Source organism: Haemaphysalis longicornis, unplaced genomic scaffold (genome assembly GCF_048455015.1).
Source record: "Haemaphysalis longicornis isolate Haplotype H1 unplaced genomic scaffold, Haemaphysalis longicornis Haplotype H1 scaffold_2, whole genome shotgun sequence".
Classification (NCBI taxonomy): Eukaryota; Metazoa; Arthropoda; class Arachnida; order Ixodida; family Ixodidae; genus Haemaphysalis; species Haemaphysalis longicornis.
In genome coordinates, this window is record NW_027526295.1 from 141,887,508 (window position 1) to 141,905,837 (window position 18,330).

The following is an 18,330-nucleotide window of genomic DNA, read 5'->3' on the forward strand; positions in this document are numbered from 1 at the left end:
TCCGCTGTAACTCGGAGTGCCGAAAAGGGAACTGTGTCGGCTTCTATCGCTTCCCGTCGGCCGCACGCGATCGGCTACGGCGGCTTGCGTCGCTCGCGTCGACTCGGGTGATGGGAACTTTGGGCTTAGCATCCTGGCGGACATTTGATCGCCGCTATCTGTGCAACTGCGAATGACAATCCGCAACACAACTTTTCACTACACTATCATCCCCTTTCTCGCATGAGGAACTCTATTTAAGCTATAACTGCCGTTTGAGCGATCGGTGACCGAGACATCTGCGTAGCCTGTTTCGATGCTTCCGCGCAGGTATCGCCATCTCTGGGCCGCTCGGCGCACCGCGCGCCGCGGCGACCGGTCAGCGTAGGCTTGCATCGCGGCAGATGTCTGATCGCCGCTTTTAAAATAAGCCCTGACAACAATCCTTAGCACAATTTTTCACCACACTAACACCTACTTTCTCGCATGTGGAACTTCTTTTTAGCAATCATATTGATTCAGAAGAGCAGCGACAAGCGCGGTTGCTATCGTGGTCTGCGCCGGTTCGAACCGCTGAGTGTGGCGAGCTGGCAGGCGCGGCCGGCGTGTGCGCGGACTGTTTCCGAAGGCAGAAAACGCTTCACGATTGCTTGCTTTATCCATTTCTTGCGAACAAACGCGCAGAATCTACAAATTCAGCTCAGCGATCATCGTAGTTGACCATGGAGCAAAAGCAGTGGGCGGAGCGACGCCGCCGACGCATCTCATGCGCGCATCGGGCCATCTCAAATTCACGCGTACGACTAGTCGGGGCGACAGTCGTAACGATCAGTCGCATGCGAATCGCGTGTACCAATCGTACATGTGTCCAGCGCTTAAAGGCATTTTGCGAACTGCCGGCCTTTGTTGAGCTGGCGATCGCACTTCATGCCAGACGACTCCAAGTACTGCTCGCTCTGCTACTCGGACGGCACACGGATCTGTCCGAGATTTCTCTGCCAGCCCTCATTCAGTGATAAGAAGCCGCCTGGTATCATGTGATGACCAGGGGCTGTCATCTTAAGGCGTTATAACACCAACACAGAAGAAAAACTTCGGCTGCTCCTCGCCGTAATGTGGGATTGCCGTGCATACAACGAGAACGCAGCCGGAGGAAACGCCGGCAAACCCTACCGCCTCAACTTCCGCTAGGCACGCTAGGTGGCAGCACACCGCAATGAAAAAGGCGGATTCCCCGCCATTTCGCTCTGGAATTCACTAACCTCTGATATTAAATCTTGTAATTCACTTTGCGTTTTTAAATCCAAATTAAAAAATTAAAGACTTTCTTGTTAGGCCCTTCTGTTTGATTGAATTGTAAGTGTAGTATTATGTCTTGTTGTTGATGTGGTATTCATATCTCCTTTTTGAATAGATTGGAGTTGTATTCTTTGTTTTTTAGTGTTCCTGCTTCTTAGTGTAATATTTTTTCTTTGGTTTTCTTTGGCTTTTGTATTCATCTTTCTCTGTTTTATGCTGAGTGTTTATTTGCTGATATTGTATTCTAGTGTTGCTTGATGATTGCTCTTTTTTTTTACAATCATCATGGGAGGTCCCGCCTGCGGTTCTTACCTTGGGACCTCCCAGTGCATCTGTACCCATTCACGTTTCATGTTCACGCTCGGTCAATAAAATTCAATTCAAAAATGCAAAATAAAATACTATGCTAAGTGCCCAGGTTGCCGATAGTTCATCTTTCAGCGGCGTTAGAACAAGTGTGTGTTTATGCGTCGTAAAAAAGGTATGCTCAGCCGTTAAAAGTAATTCTCCGCCGAGAAAATTTCCTTCCCGTGGTTACGCGTGAGAAATGCCTAACCGCCTTTAAAACGGAAAGAGAACGTGGTAAGATGGGTTTTGCAAGAAAATCGAGCCCAAGTGTCATTATTCGGCTCTTCCATAACTGTTAATTTCCCGCCGAACTCGGCAACCACTACGTGCCGCCCTTTGCTCTGTCATTGAAGTCCGAAGTCAACTCTGAAATAAACCCAAGCCAGGAGAGCTAAGGACCTCCAAAGCTGCAGCGTAGGTATATAAAGCCGCCCACTGGGGTGGCTCAGTGACTTAGGAGTTTAGCTTCTTAGACAAGTCGCAAATTTTCAGATGGAGGCGAAAAGCGAAAACATACAGAACTAGCCTTTGGTAACTCCCTCAGCTCCACTTCAGTTGCCAAATGGTTTCAAGCGAAGCTTGTATTGGCTGACGTGTCGCCGTCGGTGTTCCTGTTGGCGTCGTGCGCGCCAAAACTCCCTCCTCACCCGCAGGTGGCGGCCCGAAACCCCCCGCTCTCACAAGTGGCGCGCCGGATCCCGCCATGCTCCCAGCCAATCACAGGCGCCCCCTTCCCCCGGAGAAAGGAAAGGGGAATAACTAGCTCCGCGCGCGCGGTTTCTCGCCAGTTCAAGGAATAACTGCGCCATGGGTAGGCCGCGCTTGGTCCGTTCCGCCGATGAGCAGGCAGCCCTGAAAGCTCGACAACGGAAGCCAGCCCGTGAAAATGCACTACCTGGGCGAGCTATAATCCCAAATTTGGGCAGTTGGAAAGCCAGGCGAAACGACAACTGCGGACCACTGAAGGGATTCGGCAAGCAGAGATTGGGCACTTTTTGACAGGGATTTCACAAGGGATTGTTTTAGGGTTTCGCAGGATTGGGCAAGCTTCGTGTGCATCCCCGTTCATGGTAGCGGAAATGTTGGTTTTCTAACTGAAAGACTTTCTAATTGCGTGCTACAGTGGTATAATATGGGCAGTAGTGACGTAGGTCAGTACTAAAAGCGTATTTATTAATGTGTTAACTGCACGTTACCTTCATATGATCAGACGGAACTAGACCCCCCACTACTATCACCCAATTATCATTCTTGTCTTCGGTCGGCCGCCGCAAATAGAACAAACAAGATTCTGTGATGTCACAGAGCGACAACCGGAAATTGGCTGCGGAGTCGCCACTGCTTCATCTGTTTGTATTGATTGATTGATTGATTGATTGATTGATTGATTATGAGGCTTAACGCGCCGACGCAACGCAGGCGATGAGGCGCGCCGTAGTGGAGGGCTCCGGAATAATTTTGAAAACCTGGGGATCTTTAACGTGCGCTGAAATCTCGAACACACGGGCGCTTTCGCTTTTCGCCTCCATCCGAAAAGCGGCCGCCGCGGCTGGGAATCGAACCCGCGCCCTTCGGCTCCATCTGTTTGTATTAATATCCCCATTATTTGTTTGAAGTATCGATAAAATTGGTATCATTCTTATGTGAATGAAACAGTTTTTTTTTTAATTCAAAATGAGCTTGTATTTTGTTGACTAACGTACAAAGCTGGGATTGTTGGTTCATGGTGGCTAAATACAGAAAACCACTCATGTTTGTATTCTGACGATATAGCTCCTATAAATATTCCCAAGCAGTCGAAATTAATCCGTAGCCCTCCAATACGGCGCGCCTCAAAGCCGGTGTGGAGCTTCGGCCCGTAAAACCCCATAGCTTGTGTAGCGTAGGCCCAGTATTAGTACGCTACTTTCGATGCGCCGCAGAGACGTCAAGTTAGGCGACGAATGTAGCCGCAATCTAGCGCTGCCTGCAGAAGCTCCCGGATGCTGTCCATCGCGTAGTACAGGCGCGTGCAGCAACATCACGCCGCCGACATCACTCTTCGCTTTTACGGAGATAGTTGCTTCGCGCGTGTAGCCCAGATGGTTTGCATCTGCTCCGAGTACCGATTGCGAAGCACGCGCCGCCACAGCACTTCTTTCGCTGCTGTGAAAGTTGCGAGCGAACGGGGAGAGTCCGTCAGTTCGGGGAATACGGAAGTTGCGCTGTATAGGGTCATATTCTGCGTAGCTGTAATCTCGTGGTTATCTCTGGCAGCATTCCACACGCGCTGATAAGGCTACACCTATACCTCTTTCCCTCGTTTTTCTTTGACGGGTGTGTTGCGAAGTTTCGAGCCAAACTTCCTATATGCCGACAATTCTGTGAAGGCATTCAGACTTACATTTTTAAGCAAAGTGAAGGAATTGATGACATCGCTTTAGCGCTAGGACGAACCCTAATGGCCTCAAGTTTCACATCTTTCCGATGAGTAGTTATTTCGTAGGGTGTTTTCAAAGATGACGGGAGCTCCCACGCCGAATGGATATCCTGTTTACGCATATAGAAACGGTCAGGAAAAACGGCTAACACACTCATTAATAGGGGGTGTATCTCGTTGAGAAGCCGTTTTGTATATAACTAAGGCTTGTTTCGTGTGTTTATATTGGCAGTTAGTCCACAAGTTGCGTATTTTTAAAACCGCTTGGTACTCCCGCTCTGCGCTTCAAATAAGCCGGCGTCTGTATGGTATTGCTGCGGAAGAATGCTTGAGCATAAGCGAGCAATAAAGAAGACTTGCGACGTCTGTTTTTTACAAGCTTCTGCAGCAGTGTTAAACTTCTTCTAGTTCATCACGATGGAGAATAAGAATCAAGAGTCGCTTCGAGAAATGCGGTTAAACCCGATACTCCAATCGTCCTCCTCATAAAATCATCCAGGTGACCCACTCCTAACGCCGGCCTTCATCCCGTTTCCATCTTAAACGTGATGGGTATGCTATCCCACCTTTATCGCAGAACCGACAAGATGCTTCTCTGTAAAGGGTGTGGACAGAACCATCCGCAACCAACGAGTTCTAGTAACGGCCTTAATTCGCACGGCCTTTAGGGAAGGATGCTGAACGCTCCATACGCTTTGCAACTGGGCACCTAACTATAGAAGTCCCCCCAGTATACACCGTTCCGTGATGCGGGATATAAGTAGGTAGCTGCGCCTGATACGCCTCAAGCCCACGGCGAGGTGAGAAAACAGTACCTGCCGATCAACGCCGACGCCATCGAATTTCAAAATCGTTGCATAGTAGCAGAGCAACGCACGGAGAGTTGCCGTGAGGATCTTGTCGCAGCCAACGCCACGAACAGCTACTCGGCTTCGCACTTGAACGAGAACTCACGTATGGTTCACCAGAGATCGTACGACTGGCCTCCGATTCCAGCTATGATTTGACGGCAAGGTCGTCACCGTGTTGACGTCCACTGCAAGACGAGGGCTCCTCTCACAGACTTCCATCCGGGTCCATTCTTTGAACCTGAACTATCTCCTTTATCCCACCACCGAATGAATATAGTTTCCCCAACTTCCAAACCCTTCCATCAGAAGTCATTACTTTACTGGGGTGTTTCGCCTGTCTTTCAGTTACACGCCTCCTCATTGGACGTCCGGACAGATTACGTTTCTTTCTGTAGGGCGTCGTTTCATGAGTTTGTTCCCTTATCTGTAGCGCTCGTTTCCTACCCATAAGCATTATAGCATTACACATGCAGTCGTTTTTCTAAGGCGGGGGCAAAACGAAGAGAACTGACAAGACGAACGCTGATTCGGCAATATCTTCACGGCCTTCAGTTTTGGCCTTTGATGCACTGTGGCAAATATGAGCCAGCGTATACCAACACATCCAGTTAGTCGCGCCACTGCGATTCCCTCGAAGTTAGGCGCCGGCGCATAGACTCCCTTTCTAAATCCCAGCAACAGGTCGTTCTCATTGACAGCTATGTGGTGCACCCACCATTGTTCAAACCACGTGTTCAAACAGACCGGACGCGCACGTAAGCTTGACGACGGAATGCAGCCTCTCGCATCACGTTCTGCCATACGAACTGCCCGCGGACAAAACTATCTGCTTACTGCTATTGACGGCGGAACAATACCGTCTTTTCTCCCGGCTCCAATCGCGCACTCAGCGATAAGATTACAGCGCGTCAAGCGAGGCGCACTCGACCACGTTTAGATTTCAAAGCTCTATCTACAATGTGAGCGGTAGAAGAAGAAGAAAGGACAAATAAAGCAGTGTAGATAAGTGTTTACGTTGGGGGGTGTCATCATAAGAAGATCAAGCGTTCGTAATATTTCTTGTGCGCTTCACACGGGGCACATTTCGCTAGGAAGGATAAGGCTGATGAAAGCGAGCACCCAAGAGAGACATATGGGAAAAAGTTCACCTTTTCTTTTTGCTTTGCGTTACGCGTCTTTGTTTTTGAAAGCCTACTTCCCGGTTTGGAAATATTCACAGAATTCTTACTTTTATGATAAGGCCTTATCAGAGTTCTTTTGCAGCATTCAATGTGACCCCACGGCCGCGCGCACAGATTTATCTACTCATTCTTATCCGAGGGAGCCCAAGAGCTACCGGCACCATCGTTACGTCAAGAGGATATCACAACCCTCGCGCAGTTATGGTGATGAAATAAGGATTATTTAAATGACATTGAATAAATGCCACGCAGCCCAATGGACTTTTTCCCCATGCTCAAGTTGATAACCTTGAACGGCGCTTTAATCTAAGAGCCCCAGTACACACACACACCGAATTCTGTTAGCCTGTCATATGCGCAAACCACAACGAAACCAATTCAGAGGTACAATCGTTCCGCGTAGGAGACGAAGCTTCAGAAGCGCATGGACGAACAAAATGTATAGTTGGAGTTTGGCCCGGCGTCAAAAACACTCGTGTTTTGCACGGATCTCCGTCAGTCCAACTCCGCCTGTATTAACATTGCCTGACGCGTCGCGCGCTTTTCAATGGGAAGGGTAGGGACGCTTAGTTCAGGCACTGATCCGCTATGTGGCGCGTGCCGGCGGACATCTCGCCTTACGTCACTGCTCGCGAGTCGCGAACGCTGCACCCACTTCTACGACGTGTGTCTGTCAGCTTGCCTGTTGGGCTTCAAGGGCCGTTTCGCTTACATCTTAGCCGTGACGGGGCGCTAGTTCTGTGGCGCACTGGGGATCTCGTTCAACGTGTCGCTCGCTTCATACTTGCTGCATTTTTCCAAAGATAAAGACGGAGGCGGACTGAAATAGTCTAAGAACATACTGATTGTCGGGTAGACATATAGCTTACAGAAAACGATATTTTCGGATGGGGCAGCCATTATTTTACTGATATTTTTCTTTCTGTAGTATTTGGAGAAGAAAAACTTGCGTGCACGTTTTTTGTTCAGGCGCTCACTTCTACGATTACTTTCCAATAATATCACGTGCTTTTAAACTTCAGAAAATTATAGGAAACAAAAGGATAAGCAGCTGCGATCCTGCCACGCTGTCCGGGCGCGTCTACAGTAGTCCTCAATTTTAGAAGTGCGTACCGATGCGGAGTGCGAACAGGGGGGTCAAAACAATACCTAAATGCGGAGGGGATAGAGGGGGGATGCCCCACTCAGAAAATTTCAGGGCCTGTGATCCGAGTAGATAAGCGCGCAAAGCCGGCATCAGCCTGCGGCAGCGCAAGGGATTTTGCTTCGTGACAAAGGAAGTTTTATCAGTGACAGACCAAGACAGACAGGCATGGTGAAAAACAAGAAGGCGTAGGAGCGCCGCCTCGGGAACGCTGAACAAACTTTCCACTATTTTGCATAGTTTCCGAGAAGCGGCGCTGGCTGGCGTACACGAAAGCACGCTGGAAGGCTACGGAGCGGGGAAGGGTAGGAGAGAGCAACATGAGAGTGGCTGTTTGGCCATTTTTCGCTCACGCGTTAGGCACTGTTTATACAGGCGGCGTTGGTCAGTCAAATACGCGACCCCATTGAAGGCGATAACACATGATCAACCACACATGTTGGAGCAAGGGCAGAGCTTGTCAATGAAGCGGGGCTAAACAACTCACTGAAGGCCGTTTCGCATGCAAACAAGCAGCCTGCCCGCACGAGAACGAATGCTGACGCTTATCTCTCATTTGAATTTATCTCGTCAAAAGCGAGGGCACTTCCCGCATAAAAGCGTCGGCTCTTGAACAAGCCAGGAAGGTAATCACAATTAAGCTCCGATGCATTTGCTCTTCGTTTTTGCTTTTAAACCCGGCATTAACGACATTAGCAGGAAATAAGAAGCGAGAAATATCTTGCCAGGTATAAAGATTTCATTAAACGATTCCTACATTTATCAAACTCTCAAGGTTTGCTTGAAAAGTGCTGCCACCTGTTTCGCGTATCAATTGAGGGTATACCAGGCACGTAGGGTAAACTAACTGTAGATGTGCCGTGTTTTTTTTTAATTTAAGTGTACTGCCTAACATAACAACATTGTAGGAGGCGCCTCGCAGAACTAAAACTGCAGCACGTGTGAACCCACGTGGGCGCTTCGTGCTAGAAGTGCAGGTGACAGTCATTGTGCAGTCTTACAGTGATTGTTACAAAGTAAGGCACGTTATTCGCTAGCAGAATCTATGACGCACAGGTGGTCTTGTGGCTGCAAGATCTGTAGCAGTAAGCTCTCCAATTGGTCACGTTTCCGAAAAAACGCTAAGGATGCCCTCAGGCCTCTTAGGATGAAAGTCATGACCCTCGGTCGCAACTTTCGCTATTGAACAATGATCACGCTGAAACATACGCCGTCAGATGAGACGTGTGTAAGCGTTAGCTTGACCAACACACAAAACGCCGTGCCCGAAGCAAGGATACGTGTTTAGCACGTGAACGTAATCACAATAAACCACAGATCAAACCTCTCACATAGCATTTCTTGTTATATTTGTCATATCTTTGCCACCACTAACATTACTGTCAATGGTGTCGTTAATGCACCGGCACTTCTTCATTCTGCCGCGCATCCATACGGTATGACCAAAGCGGTACTTTCCTCTGAAAAAAAAATGAAATTATTCTCCAAATTAGCAAGCAATAAAACTCACGTATTGTTCCACTCTTGGGATGCGACTCGAAGATCATCACCCCATACAGTTCCCGCTTGACGCTGTTGGACAGATGTGAGAGTGCCTTGATGTGAAGCAGCTCTTCGTAGATGAGGTCCAGGTCGTCCAGGGTTCTCTCCATGGGCCTGCACGATGACACAGCGCCGGTTTCAGCACCGGCCTTAACCTCGACCCCGCCGTTCACTGGCGAAGACGCGACGCTCGCCATAACGGTCACTTTTCGGGCCCCTAAAGCACCCTAAACGATGGCACAGCGAAGACACACGCAGCAGGAGCTAGCCAACTGCCTCGTGCCAGGCACACGGTCACACGCGATCAATGCTTCCTGCGCATCGCACGGACAACAGACAATAGCCGCTGAAAGCGCCCTGGAAATCTCTATCACCGTTCGACCAGCGCGACGAAGCAATCGCCAATCAGTGGCCGCACGCGTAGGTGTGCGTGTGTGTGTTTTGCGTGTAAGTGCCAAGAATGTGCGCGAGTACGATGCGTGCGTTATCGGGTGTGTCTGTGTGCTGGTGTTTGGGGTGCCTCTTACACAACTAGCACGGAGTAACCTTTGGAAACGTCCGTATACTACGTTGACGTGAAAATGTCCTTGCTAGTCTTCCAAGGCTTCCTGGTGAAGCTGAAAACAGCGCGCGCGCAACCCTCATCGCTGATTGGCTGGTTCTTCAGTGAGGACGTTACCCGAGAGGAAGTAAGAAGGTGGGGAGGAAGAAGACTCGTCGCTGATTGGCTGACAGGCCACGTCAGAACGCACTCGCAAGGGTCCCCAACTGGCAACGCGAGCTCTCCAGCGTTGTAGAATGGGTCTCATAAGCCCGCGCTGGTGTAGTTCGGTAGCGAAACGCCGTGCCATCGTAAGGAGCTCTGGGCAGGGAAACGCAGAGCCCTTTATGTCGGTGCCCCCATGACACTGTACGGCAATCTGCTAGGACATGGACCATCTCTGATCAGTAGCGATCTGCGCATGAGCTACTCCCGTACCCAGCCCGGTCAGCTACTCTAGGTGGTCTCTAAGTTCAGACCAAGCTTCTAATTAGAAGGGGGCCACCGAAATCTTACCCACGCCGACTTCGCGGACCTGAAAACGTAGCGTACGCTGTGATTTTCCGAGCTAGATGATAAAGAATTGATACAATGAATAACATGACGTGTGTGCCGTTCATCGACCACAAGTATGATCACAGTTGGGCCACTTGAGTGTTACGAAAGTACGCATTTTTCTCGTGGATGGCACAGCTGCCTGCCTATTATCCCCACACCTTCTTTTAGTGCATTTTGTCCCACCTCGTACCGTTTCGCCTTTCTCGCTGGCATCCTTGATGCTAAGTGCGGTACCAGGAGCGTGTCCGGGTCCACAGCAGCGTTCGTATTGCTATAACAGAGCTTGAGAATTGCCACGGCCATTATTGTAAAGTGCACCGGCGCCCTTGTCACAGTCGAGACAGCAAACCGATCGACGCTTTCGCAGTAAAGAACCTCGATTAGCCGGCACAATGGCTTAATCTGTTTTGAAGTACTGCGATGCTTGCGCAGTCGAAATACTTCTGTTCACACGTCTGGCCAAGTGTGTATGACGCAGATAACTTAAGGGCCATTGTAGATGTATCGAAAACTTGGTGAATGTTTCATACGTCCTATTGAGGTGAAGGCGGCGCGTAACGTACCACGTAGTGGTGAAACACTGAGTTAATGTTTCACCTTCATATTGACGGCATTGACGGGGCAAGTCCCATCCAAGCACTGATGCTATATGCTGCCACCAAAGAACCGCAATCTTAAACGCTTTTTTATTACCAAGAAAAAGCACCTTCCTACGGCGAAGATAGAACTTACCGCAACCGTTGTAATGAGCCATGGGTGCTGCTACAAAGCACTCTCTAGGCTCATTCCACCAACCCCGGTAGTCTCGCTCACATGGGATTCATCGTGAGCCTATACTTTTCAGTAGCGCACAAAAACACAAATACAGCTAGATACTGCTTTGCATGTGCTTCATAGTGTTTATCTAAATATGTGTACATGGGTCCAGAGAACGATGAAAGTGTGAACATCGTGTGCATATTCTAAACAAATTTTTGAGAAGATAGCGGCCTCACACCAGTGGCACCGCTTAAACAAAAAACTTTTCTTAGCGTGTTATATATATATATTTTTTCTCCACTTTCTTATTTTCCAAATTCTTTATCTTGACCAACTACATCCTCCCCTTTGCTTTCCGAGGTCTTCTTGACTGCCAATTCTTATTTCTGTCTTATTTTCAACGAGCCCCTCATTTCCTATTCTGATTCGCTACATGCATAGCGAGGGCGTCGGTTATGGCAGTCTTGGTGCCATAGGGAGCTTAAGAGGGTTCAACGCTTGTCGACCACTCTCGACATGTCGTAGACACTCGAGTCACGGCCCGGGGGTTAAAAAGAAGGTCCCCTTCACCCCGAGTAGTCCGAGTGGCGCTGGCTACCACCCCAAGCGCAGGAAACAGAAACACCTGAACATAAATACCCCCGAAAGTGGAGGCTAAAGTAGCCCCGCCGGTACCGTAGTGGTTATCGCACCAGACCGGTATTCTGGAGGTCGTGGGTTCGGATCCCACCTGGCGGGCATTTTTTCTCCACTTTCTTAGTTTCCAAATTCTTTATCTTGACCAACTACATCCTCCCCTTTGCTTTCCGAGGTCTTCTTGACTGCCAATTCTTATTTCTGTCTTATTTTCAACGAGCCCCTCATTTCCTATTCTGATTCGCTATATATATATATATATATAGATATATATATATATATATATATATATATATATATATATATATATATATATATATATATATATATATATATATATATATATATATATATATATATATATGTTAAGCGGCATTGCCCGGAGAGCTGACGGAGGACGTTTATTCTGCTAGCGGTACCAGAGAAAGAAGCGAAAAAATCACGGTGATGGTGATGGCCCGTAAGGAAAGATGAATGATGTGATGATGATGGCAGCATACAGTGTAGGAATAACGACGAAACATGAAGACGATGTTTCACAATACTGAGAGTTCGCGTTTTGAAGAGGCATGTAAGGTTTTGCTCTTACAGTATAGATGGTAGGAAGTATGTTGAGCACATGCACAGAGCTCTAATGAGCACCAACCACATATGAAGATTCGCCCGTTGTGGCTGGTGCTCATCACAGTTCTTTCCATGGGGGCGCAACATACCGGTGTGTGTGTGTGTGTGTGTGTGTGTGTGTGTGTGTGTGTGTGTGTGTGTGTGTGTGTGTGTGTGTGTGTGTGTGTGTGTGTGTGTGTGTGTGTGTGTGTGTGTGTGTGTGTGTGTGTGTGTGTGTGTGTGTGTGTGTGTGTGTGTGTGTGTGTGTGTGTGTGTGTGTGTGTGTGTGTGTGTGTGTGTGTGTGTGTGTGTGTGTGTGTGTGTGTGTGTGTGTGTGTGTGTGTGTGTGTGTGTGTGTGTGTGTGTGTGTGTGTGTGTGTGTGTGTGTGCGCGTGTGCGTGTGGAGCAATAAAACTTAGAATACGGTAAACACAAGAAAAGAAAACTTCGAACAATGTAGCGACCACTATTGTTGCCAAAGTTTCAGCAAAGAGACTTGCCTTCGTCAGGGCCCTGACGTTTGCGAGGTCGCTACCTTGTTCGAAGTTTTTTTCTTGTATATATATATATATATATATATATATATATATATATATATATATATATATATATATATATATATATATATATATATATAGAAGGAGAGCAAAGGAGAGAATGCGGTGGGTCATCTATTATCGTTGAAACAGGTAGAGATTTTTTAAAAAAAGAAAATGGGGAGAAACATGCCCGCCGGGTGAGATACGAACCCCCAACCTCCTGTATACACGTTTGATGAAATTATCCCTACGCTACCGGCAGGGCTGTGCTCCCCTCCACTTTCTTGGGTATTTCTGTTAAGGCAGTAGTTTCCTGCGCTTGGGGGTTCTGATTCGCTATGTATATTTTATATATATCAGCATCAGCGATGGTGGCAGCAACTATGACTATGACGATGTCGAGAGGCACCGGCGAACACGTGAGTAAATCTCATCGTTGAATCAAAATACTCCCAATTCTTTACGCAACTGTTGTTTTCCCTGTTTTCGCGTTCGCGAGTTTGCGTTTTCGCCGTTAATCTAGCCCGAGTAATGTTCCATACCGCGTTGCGTCATCCAATACAAACGGCGTCGGTCTGTCGCTAGAAGTACAGCCTTTCTGTTTCTGTGTTCCACCTATGCGTCCCGAAGTTATTGAAATCGGAAGCTTAAACGCGGAACGTGCCAAGGCTTTAGGGTTTCTAACTAACAAAACGCCAAAGGCACAAGAGAGTCGAGACATGCCTCCACGAATGTTGATCTTTCTCAAGGAAGGAGGAACGTGCACTCACGGCTTCCGGAGGATCATGCGCAGCACGGCGTCCGGCGTGAGCTGCATAAGCAGCAGCAGCACGTCCTGTAGCTCTTCCTCGGCCTGCAGGCGGTCCTCGGAGGTAGGCAGCTTGGTGGGTTCCTCCTCATCCTCCCGGAACCGGTAGAACAGGTACTTGTCCTTGAACTGGTGTTCATGCGTCACTGCGCTCCCCCGCACAACAGTACGTTATCACCATCACCAACACCGCCAGCATTAAGGGCGAAACACATGTGCGGCGAACAACTCATTCCGCAGGCGTTACTTCCCTCACCAAAATCCGGTCCTGCGAGCTTCGTGCGTGCTCCGGGCGGTCGCCGGACAGGTTTCCGGAAGGGGAAAATGCGCGCGGGACCGCGTAATTCTCCGCACATCTGTTCCGCCCTTTGTCTCTTTTAAAGGGACAGACAGCCGATTACTGTAGAGTCTATGTCCTCTAGCTCACACAAAAGTCAGTGTTTAATAGATAATGATAACCTGGACGCACTAGAATATATTTAAAAGGCCTGTGCAACACTTTCGATAAACGCTTTCACTTTTTCCTTCACATCTGCAAGCATTGCGAAAGCTATATAGTTATCGCCAGCACGGAAAGGCACTGCGTGCTATGCTCGTCCCAGCAGATACGCCTTCCGTTTCACTTTTCTTTTGTTTAAGGTGGCTATTGACAGCGTTCATTGCTGCAACTTAAGGAAAGCCGGTCAATAGCCGCGAAACCGCTGTAATGACGTTATTCTAGCGGTCGAAGAACGCGGAAACCGGAAAAGAGAGAAAAAAAAATGTTTAAACAGGTTTCTAAGTTATCTAATGGGCGTAGAAGAGTAAGTTTTGGCTCAGGTACTTTGCAACCCAGTAATCTACGTACTGGATCTGTTGCTTGACTACGTTCTGCAAGCATTTAAGATATAAAAAGTGGGAAAAGTGTTGCAGGGTCCCTTTAATTTGGCAATAAACTTCCTAAAATATGAATGGTGCCTCAATGTAGTGTTAAGCGTGACTCTCCCATACGTGCGCGAACAAATTCGTCGGTTTTAATCCACGATTCAAAAACCACACAAAGAAATCAGAAATACTGCATTTTGTACTTGTTTTAGATGGACACAACTTTTTAAATACCCCTCTTCTTCATACGTATAGTTAAAAAGTCTGTTGTCATGGTTGCCGCTATTTGCTTCGGCAGCATACTTGTGGCTGGTAGACCTAAAAACTCCGCTTTCAACTGTTCTACGGCCTTATCAGGAAAACTGTTTCGGTTCAAGCTGTTTCAAGTGATGCCCTTTCATTTGGGATGGAGAGCGTATACTCCACAGAAATCGGTTGTCTGTCCACTTAATTTCACTGAGCAAAACAGCGACATTCCATTTCTACATTACAGAGCCTGGACTTCCAGCACTGGGCAAAACCCAAATTAAATACGGTGATAGGCTGCACATACCACCTAAAGCAACCCAAAAACATTTCGAAACACAAATATTCACAAAGAAATGCGTGCAAGAAATTTACAGTTTTTTATATATAAAATATTCACGACTAGAATTGCCGGGTCTCAAATTTGCGCAGTTAAAATTGGTACCACAGGCTACACCTCAAGGCCACGGAGGGTGAACGGCAAGCAGTTTTGTCACAATGTCTCTAGCGTCAAAAGCAAACCAGTAGATGTTGCTACAGGCTTGTAGAAAATGTCAGTGCGGTATACCGATTAGGGAAACCGAATCTTGCGAACAAGATTGTTTACTGCTCGTGAAAATCTCAATTGATTCGAACATTTTCCATTTACTGCCGTCCACAGTTTTTTTTAATGCAGCATTATAAGTAGCACAGTTGAACCCCTTTATAAGAGCCACACACTGGGGAGCAGTTTCTCTCTCTTCCATGCAAGGTCTCTCATGAGCAGGGTACCACATTTTCACCTAATGATCAACCCTTAGTTCAATGTAGCAACCGTACGACTACAGTACGCACAAAGAAAGGCTACAGCATATTGAAACACCCTATTCATGGTTTACCACCACAATTTATGAAGTGGTTTTGGATCCTTCTTTGCTTTATGGTGGTTTATACAATGTTTTTTTAGAACAGGTTCTTGAAGCTTTCTCGTCTTCCACTGTGTGCAGAAGAGGAAGCATCCCAGATGTTAAGTACACAAGCCTGATCCCTTTGCGACACGCATTAAGATGTAGCCGTCAAAAAAATTTGAAAATACCTGTGTATGTTTTTGAAAACCAGATTTCACTTACAAACCGTAAACATCTGGATCACATAAGTATTTAATAAATTAGGTCGCGTCCTAATCGTAAGCACGCCATCGTAAACGTGACCACCGCTTCCTAAGAATAGCTGCAGTAGGAAACGTATACACATTATTGCGATCTGTAGCCCTTATATATTAAAATAACAGCTTCAGTTTTGCTTTAATAAACGTTTTGACTAAATCAAGAATGTAAAACCAAGAACACCTACTCCACGCGCCGAGCATATAGCGTGTCAAGTAGGCGTTCTTGAACCCCACTTGAACCGTTCAGCCAGAATTCGCATTTCCCGCCGTAGAGCGGGAAATGCCGGCTGAGCAGTTCAAGTGGGGATGACGACGATTGTAACTCACAAAAATTCCCCTAAAGGTCACGTGTGCAATTGTGTGTACACGCCACGTCGCAAAGGTTTACTAATTAGTCACAGTGCACAAATTCTTACACTGCGCGCTTTGGCTTGCGGACATAACATCTCCGATGATTTTTGATTGGGGTCTACGCGATCGGGACAGCCCAACGGGCGTCTCCAGTATTCTTGGCTCGCGCAGACGCCCCGCACGCGTGGTCGCGCTCGTACGCTTGGCGGTAGGCTTTACCCACTTCAGTGCGTTGCATTTCTATAGCGCGGGCTTCTCATTGTCGTTTCATAGATGACTGAACCCCTCTGCGTTTGCTAAAGTTGTAATAAATGCGGCTGTGCATGTCTGTAATCCCCCTTCCTCTCCGCAAGGGATGCAACTGCAGTTGGTGAGTGATGGCATCGCATCTCAAGTTAAAATGTCTGTTACAAGCTGGCTTGTTGACCAATATTCAAGAATAACTTGTCCTTTACAACCAACTATCTTATATAGCTATCTCTGTTATAAAAGGTGAAATTAATGGGAAAAGTACGGCGACCGACCGTGTGGGTGAATAGCGACTCTTATACCCGATCAACTGTTATAACCCATGCCTCTCATGAGGGCGTTCAACTGCAATATGAACTTAGCTAAAAGGTCTAAGCTATATTAGGCACCAAGTAAACAGAGGTAGCATTGACTTATCAAGTGCGGCTTATCAGCAAAGAGGTTGTATCGATTAGTACAATTTAGGAAACACCGTTGCCTGTATCCCTTTGCAGCGCTGGCGCCAATAGTGTTTTCTGCCGCACTGCCATGCAAGCGCTTAAGATAACGTATATTTCCAACTATGGCACCCACTTCACGAGGCAACGCTACCCTAAGGGAGTGGCTGCTCGAGCACAACCGGCTGTGTCAAGGCTGACCGATAAGAAAGGCTACAAGCAGGCTCCACGTATCTGCGTTTTTTTTTTTGTTGTTGTTGTTTTTGAGCGGAGCTGTTATTGGCGAGGTTCTGCCCAAAATTCTGTCGACGGAAGTCGCGCTGAGAAATTCCATCGCAAATTCAGCTTTCTCGCGAGTACTGCGCAGACGTCAGTCTAACGTGCCGTCAAGAGCAAACGTTTGCGGAACACGAAAGCAGCGACTTTGGCTCATTTCGCTGCTGCGCGGCCGCCCTGGGTATAATTTGCAGTATTTTTGCAACTCTTTAGTAATTATACTTTATTTCAAATTCATACCACAGTTTCTGGGCTGCTGCAGGAAGAGAAATGTCCTAAGATTGCCATTTTTGTGGCCCGTAAGCTTTTGCTGATGACTGTACGTATATATTGAAAAAAGAAAGTCGTCCTGAAATCGGCAGTCGAAATCGAAAAAGTCGTCCTGTCATTACGCCGAGTTTAATTTACTTGCCGTAATCGTTTAGTTCACAGTGAAACTGAAAACGTTGAATAATTACAAGCTGCTGTCGATACGAAGGAATAATGGGTACAGAAAACGGCCGCAGCTCTTGTGTAATCCAAGCTACCCCACAGCCAATTTATTACCAGATGGTTGCTAAGGTGATTCTAACACTGGGCCGAGTTTCATTTATTTGTCATAATTAGTTCACAGAGAAGTTGTAAATATTGTTTAATTCCCCTCTTCTGTCAATAAAGGGCTTCTCTGTTGTCCGCCGTAATAAGACTGCAGTCCTTCCAAGTTTGATTCCGCTAATTAAGCAGGGAGTACGCTCAATCAGAGATTACAAACAAACGTGTTTTATTACAGGTGCTCCTTGCACTATGCCTCAGTCAACGGAGCCACATACAGCTTTGCTGGTCACCCTTTCCCTCACAGAGTGTAATGGCATTGAATTGTTCTTGCGCCACGGGATGGACTCCTCCCTTGTTAATTAGGGAGTAGTTTTCGCACCTAATCTGGACAGCTGTAAGCCGGGTGTACTCTTTCGGTGCACAATAACAACACTGTTTAGTGGCTTCGCAATCTAGGCAGTACGGTTGCGCAACGAGCACTAATACAGCGGCTCAAGTTCAGAAGAGCCCGTTTCACGGACACTGATCGGTACATGACGATGCCCAGTTAATGGCTGCCTCGTGTAGTTCGTCAGCTCATCTATTCCTTCAGCGGAACGAGCGTCTATAGTCCTCGCTTCTTTTTTCAGACACGTCCAGCCGTTTGGCGGCCATGAAATACCCTAGTCAAGCATTGCTACTCAACGCCCATCACGTAGACCAAGCAAAAGCATCTGACGGAAGCTTTGAATAACATCTCAAACGGGAAAAAATAGTCTGCTGCGGCGAGCGAGGCAGGGGAAATTCGTTCTGCGCCGGCAGGTACAGGGGGGATTAAAAGAAATGCGAACAACGGAGCACACAGCCTCCGAAGCATGCCGCACCGTCTGGCTGCACTGTCAGTAAACTGCGCGCATGCGTGGTTCTTTCGCAGCATTTGAGACTGTGGCCTACTGTTAGGGGAAAACTTGATCAAGAGGGGACGCGGGTAATTTATTTTGAGGCATCTTTTTATGATCTGTCGCCACTGGGCATACTGT

At 47.5% G+C, this 18,330-nt stretch overlaps 1 protein-coding gene across 9 annotated transcripts in view; it reads right to left on the reverse strand.

The window, feature by feature from the left end:
- The window catches only part of Epac (Exchange protein directly activated by cAMP), an 841,204-nt gene that overhangs the window by 58,528 nt on the left and 764,346 nt on the right, over positions 1-18,330 (reverse strand). For all 9 annotated transcript variants that reach the window (XM_077698340.1, XM_077698341.1, XM_077698345.1 and 6 more), the window contains 2 exons: positions 13,170-13,353; positions 8,732-8,877 (listed from right to left, as the gene is read on the reverse strand). In XM_077698340.1, the coding sequence (XP_077554466.1) occupies positions 8,732-8,877; positions 13,170-13,353 (330 nt within the window). The remainder of the gene's footprint in view (positions 1-8,731; positions 8,878-13,169; positions 13,354-18,330) is intronic.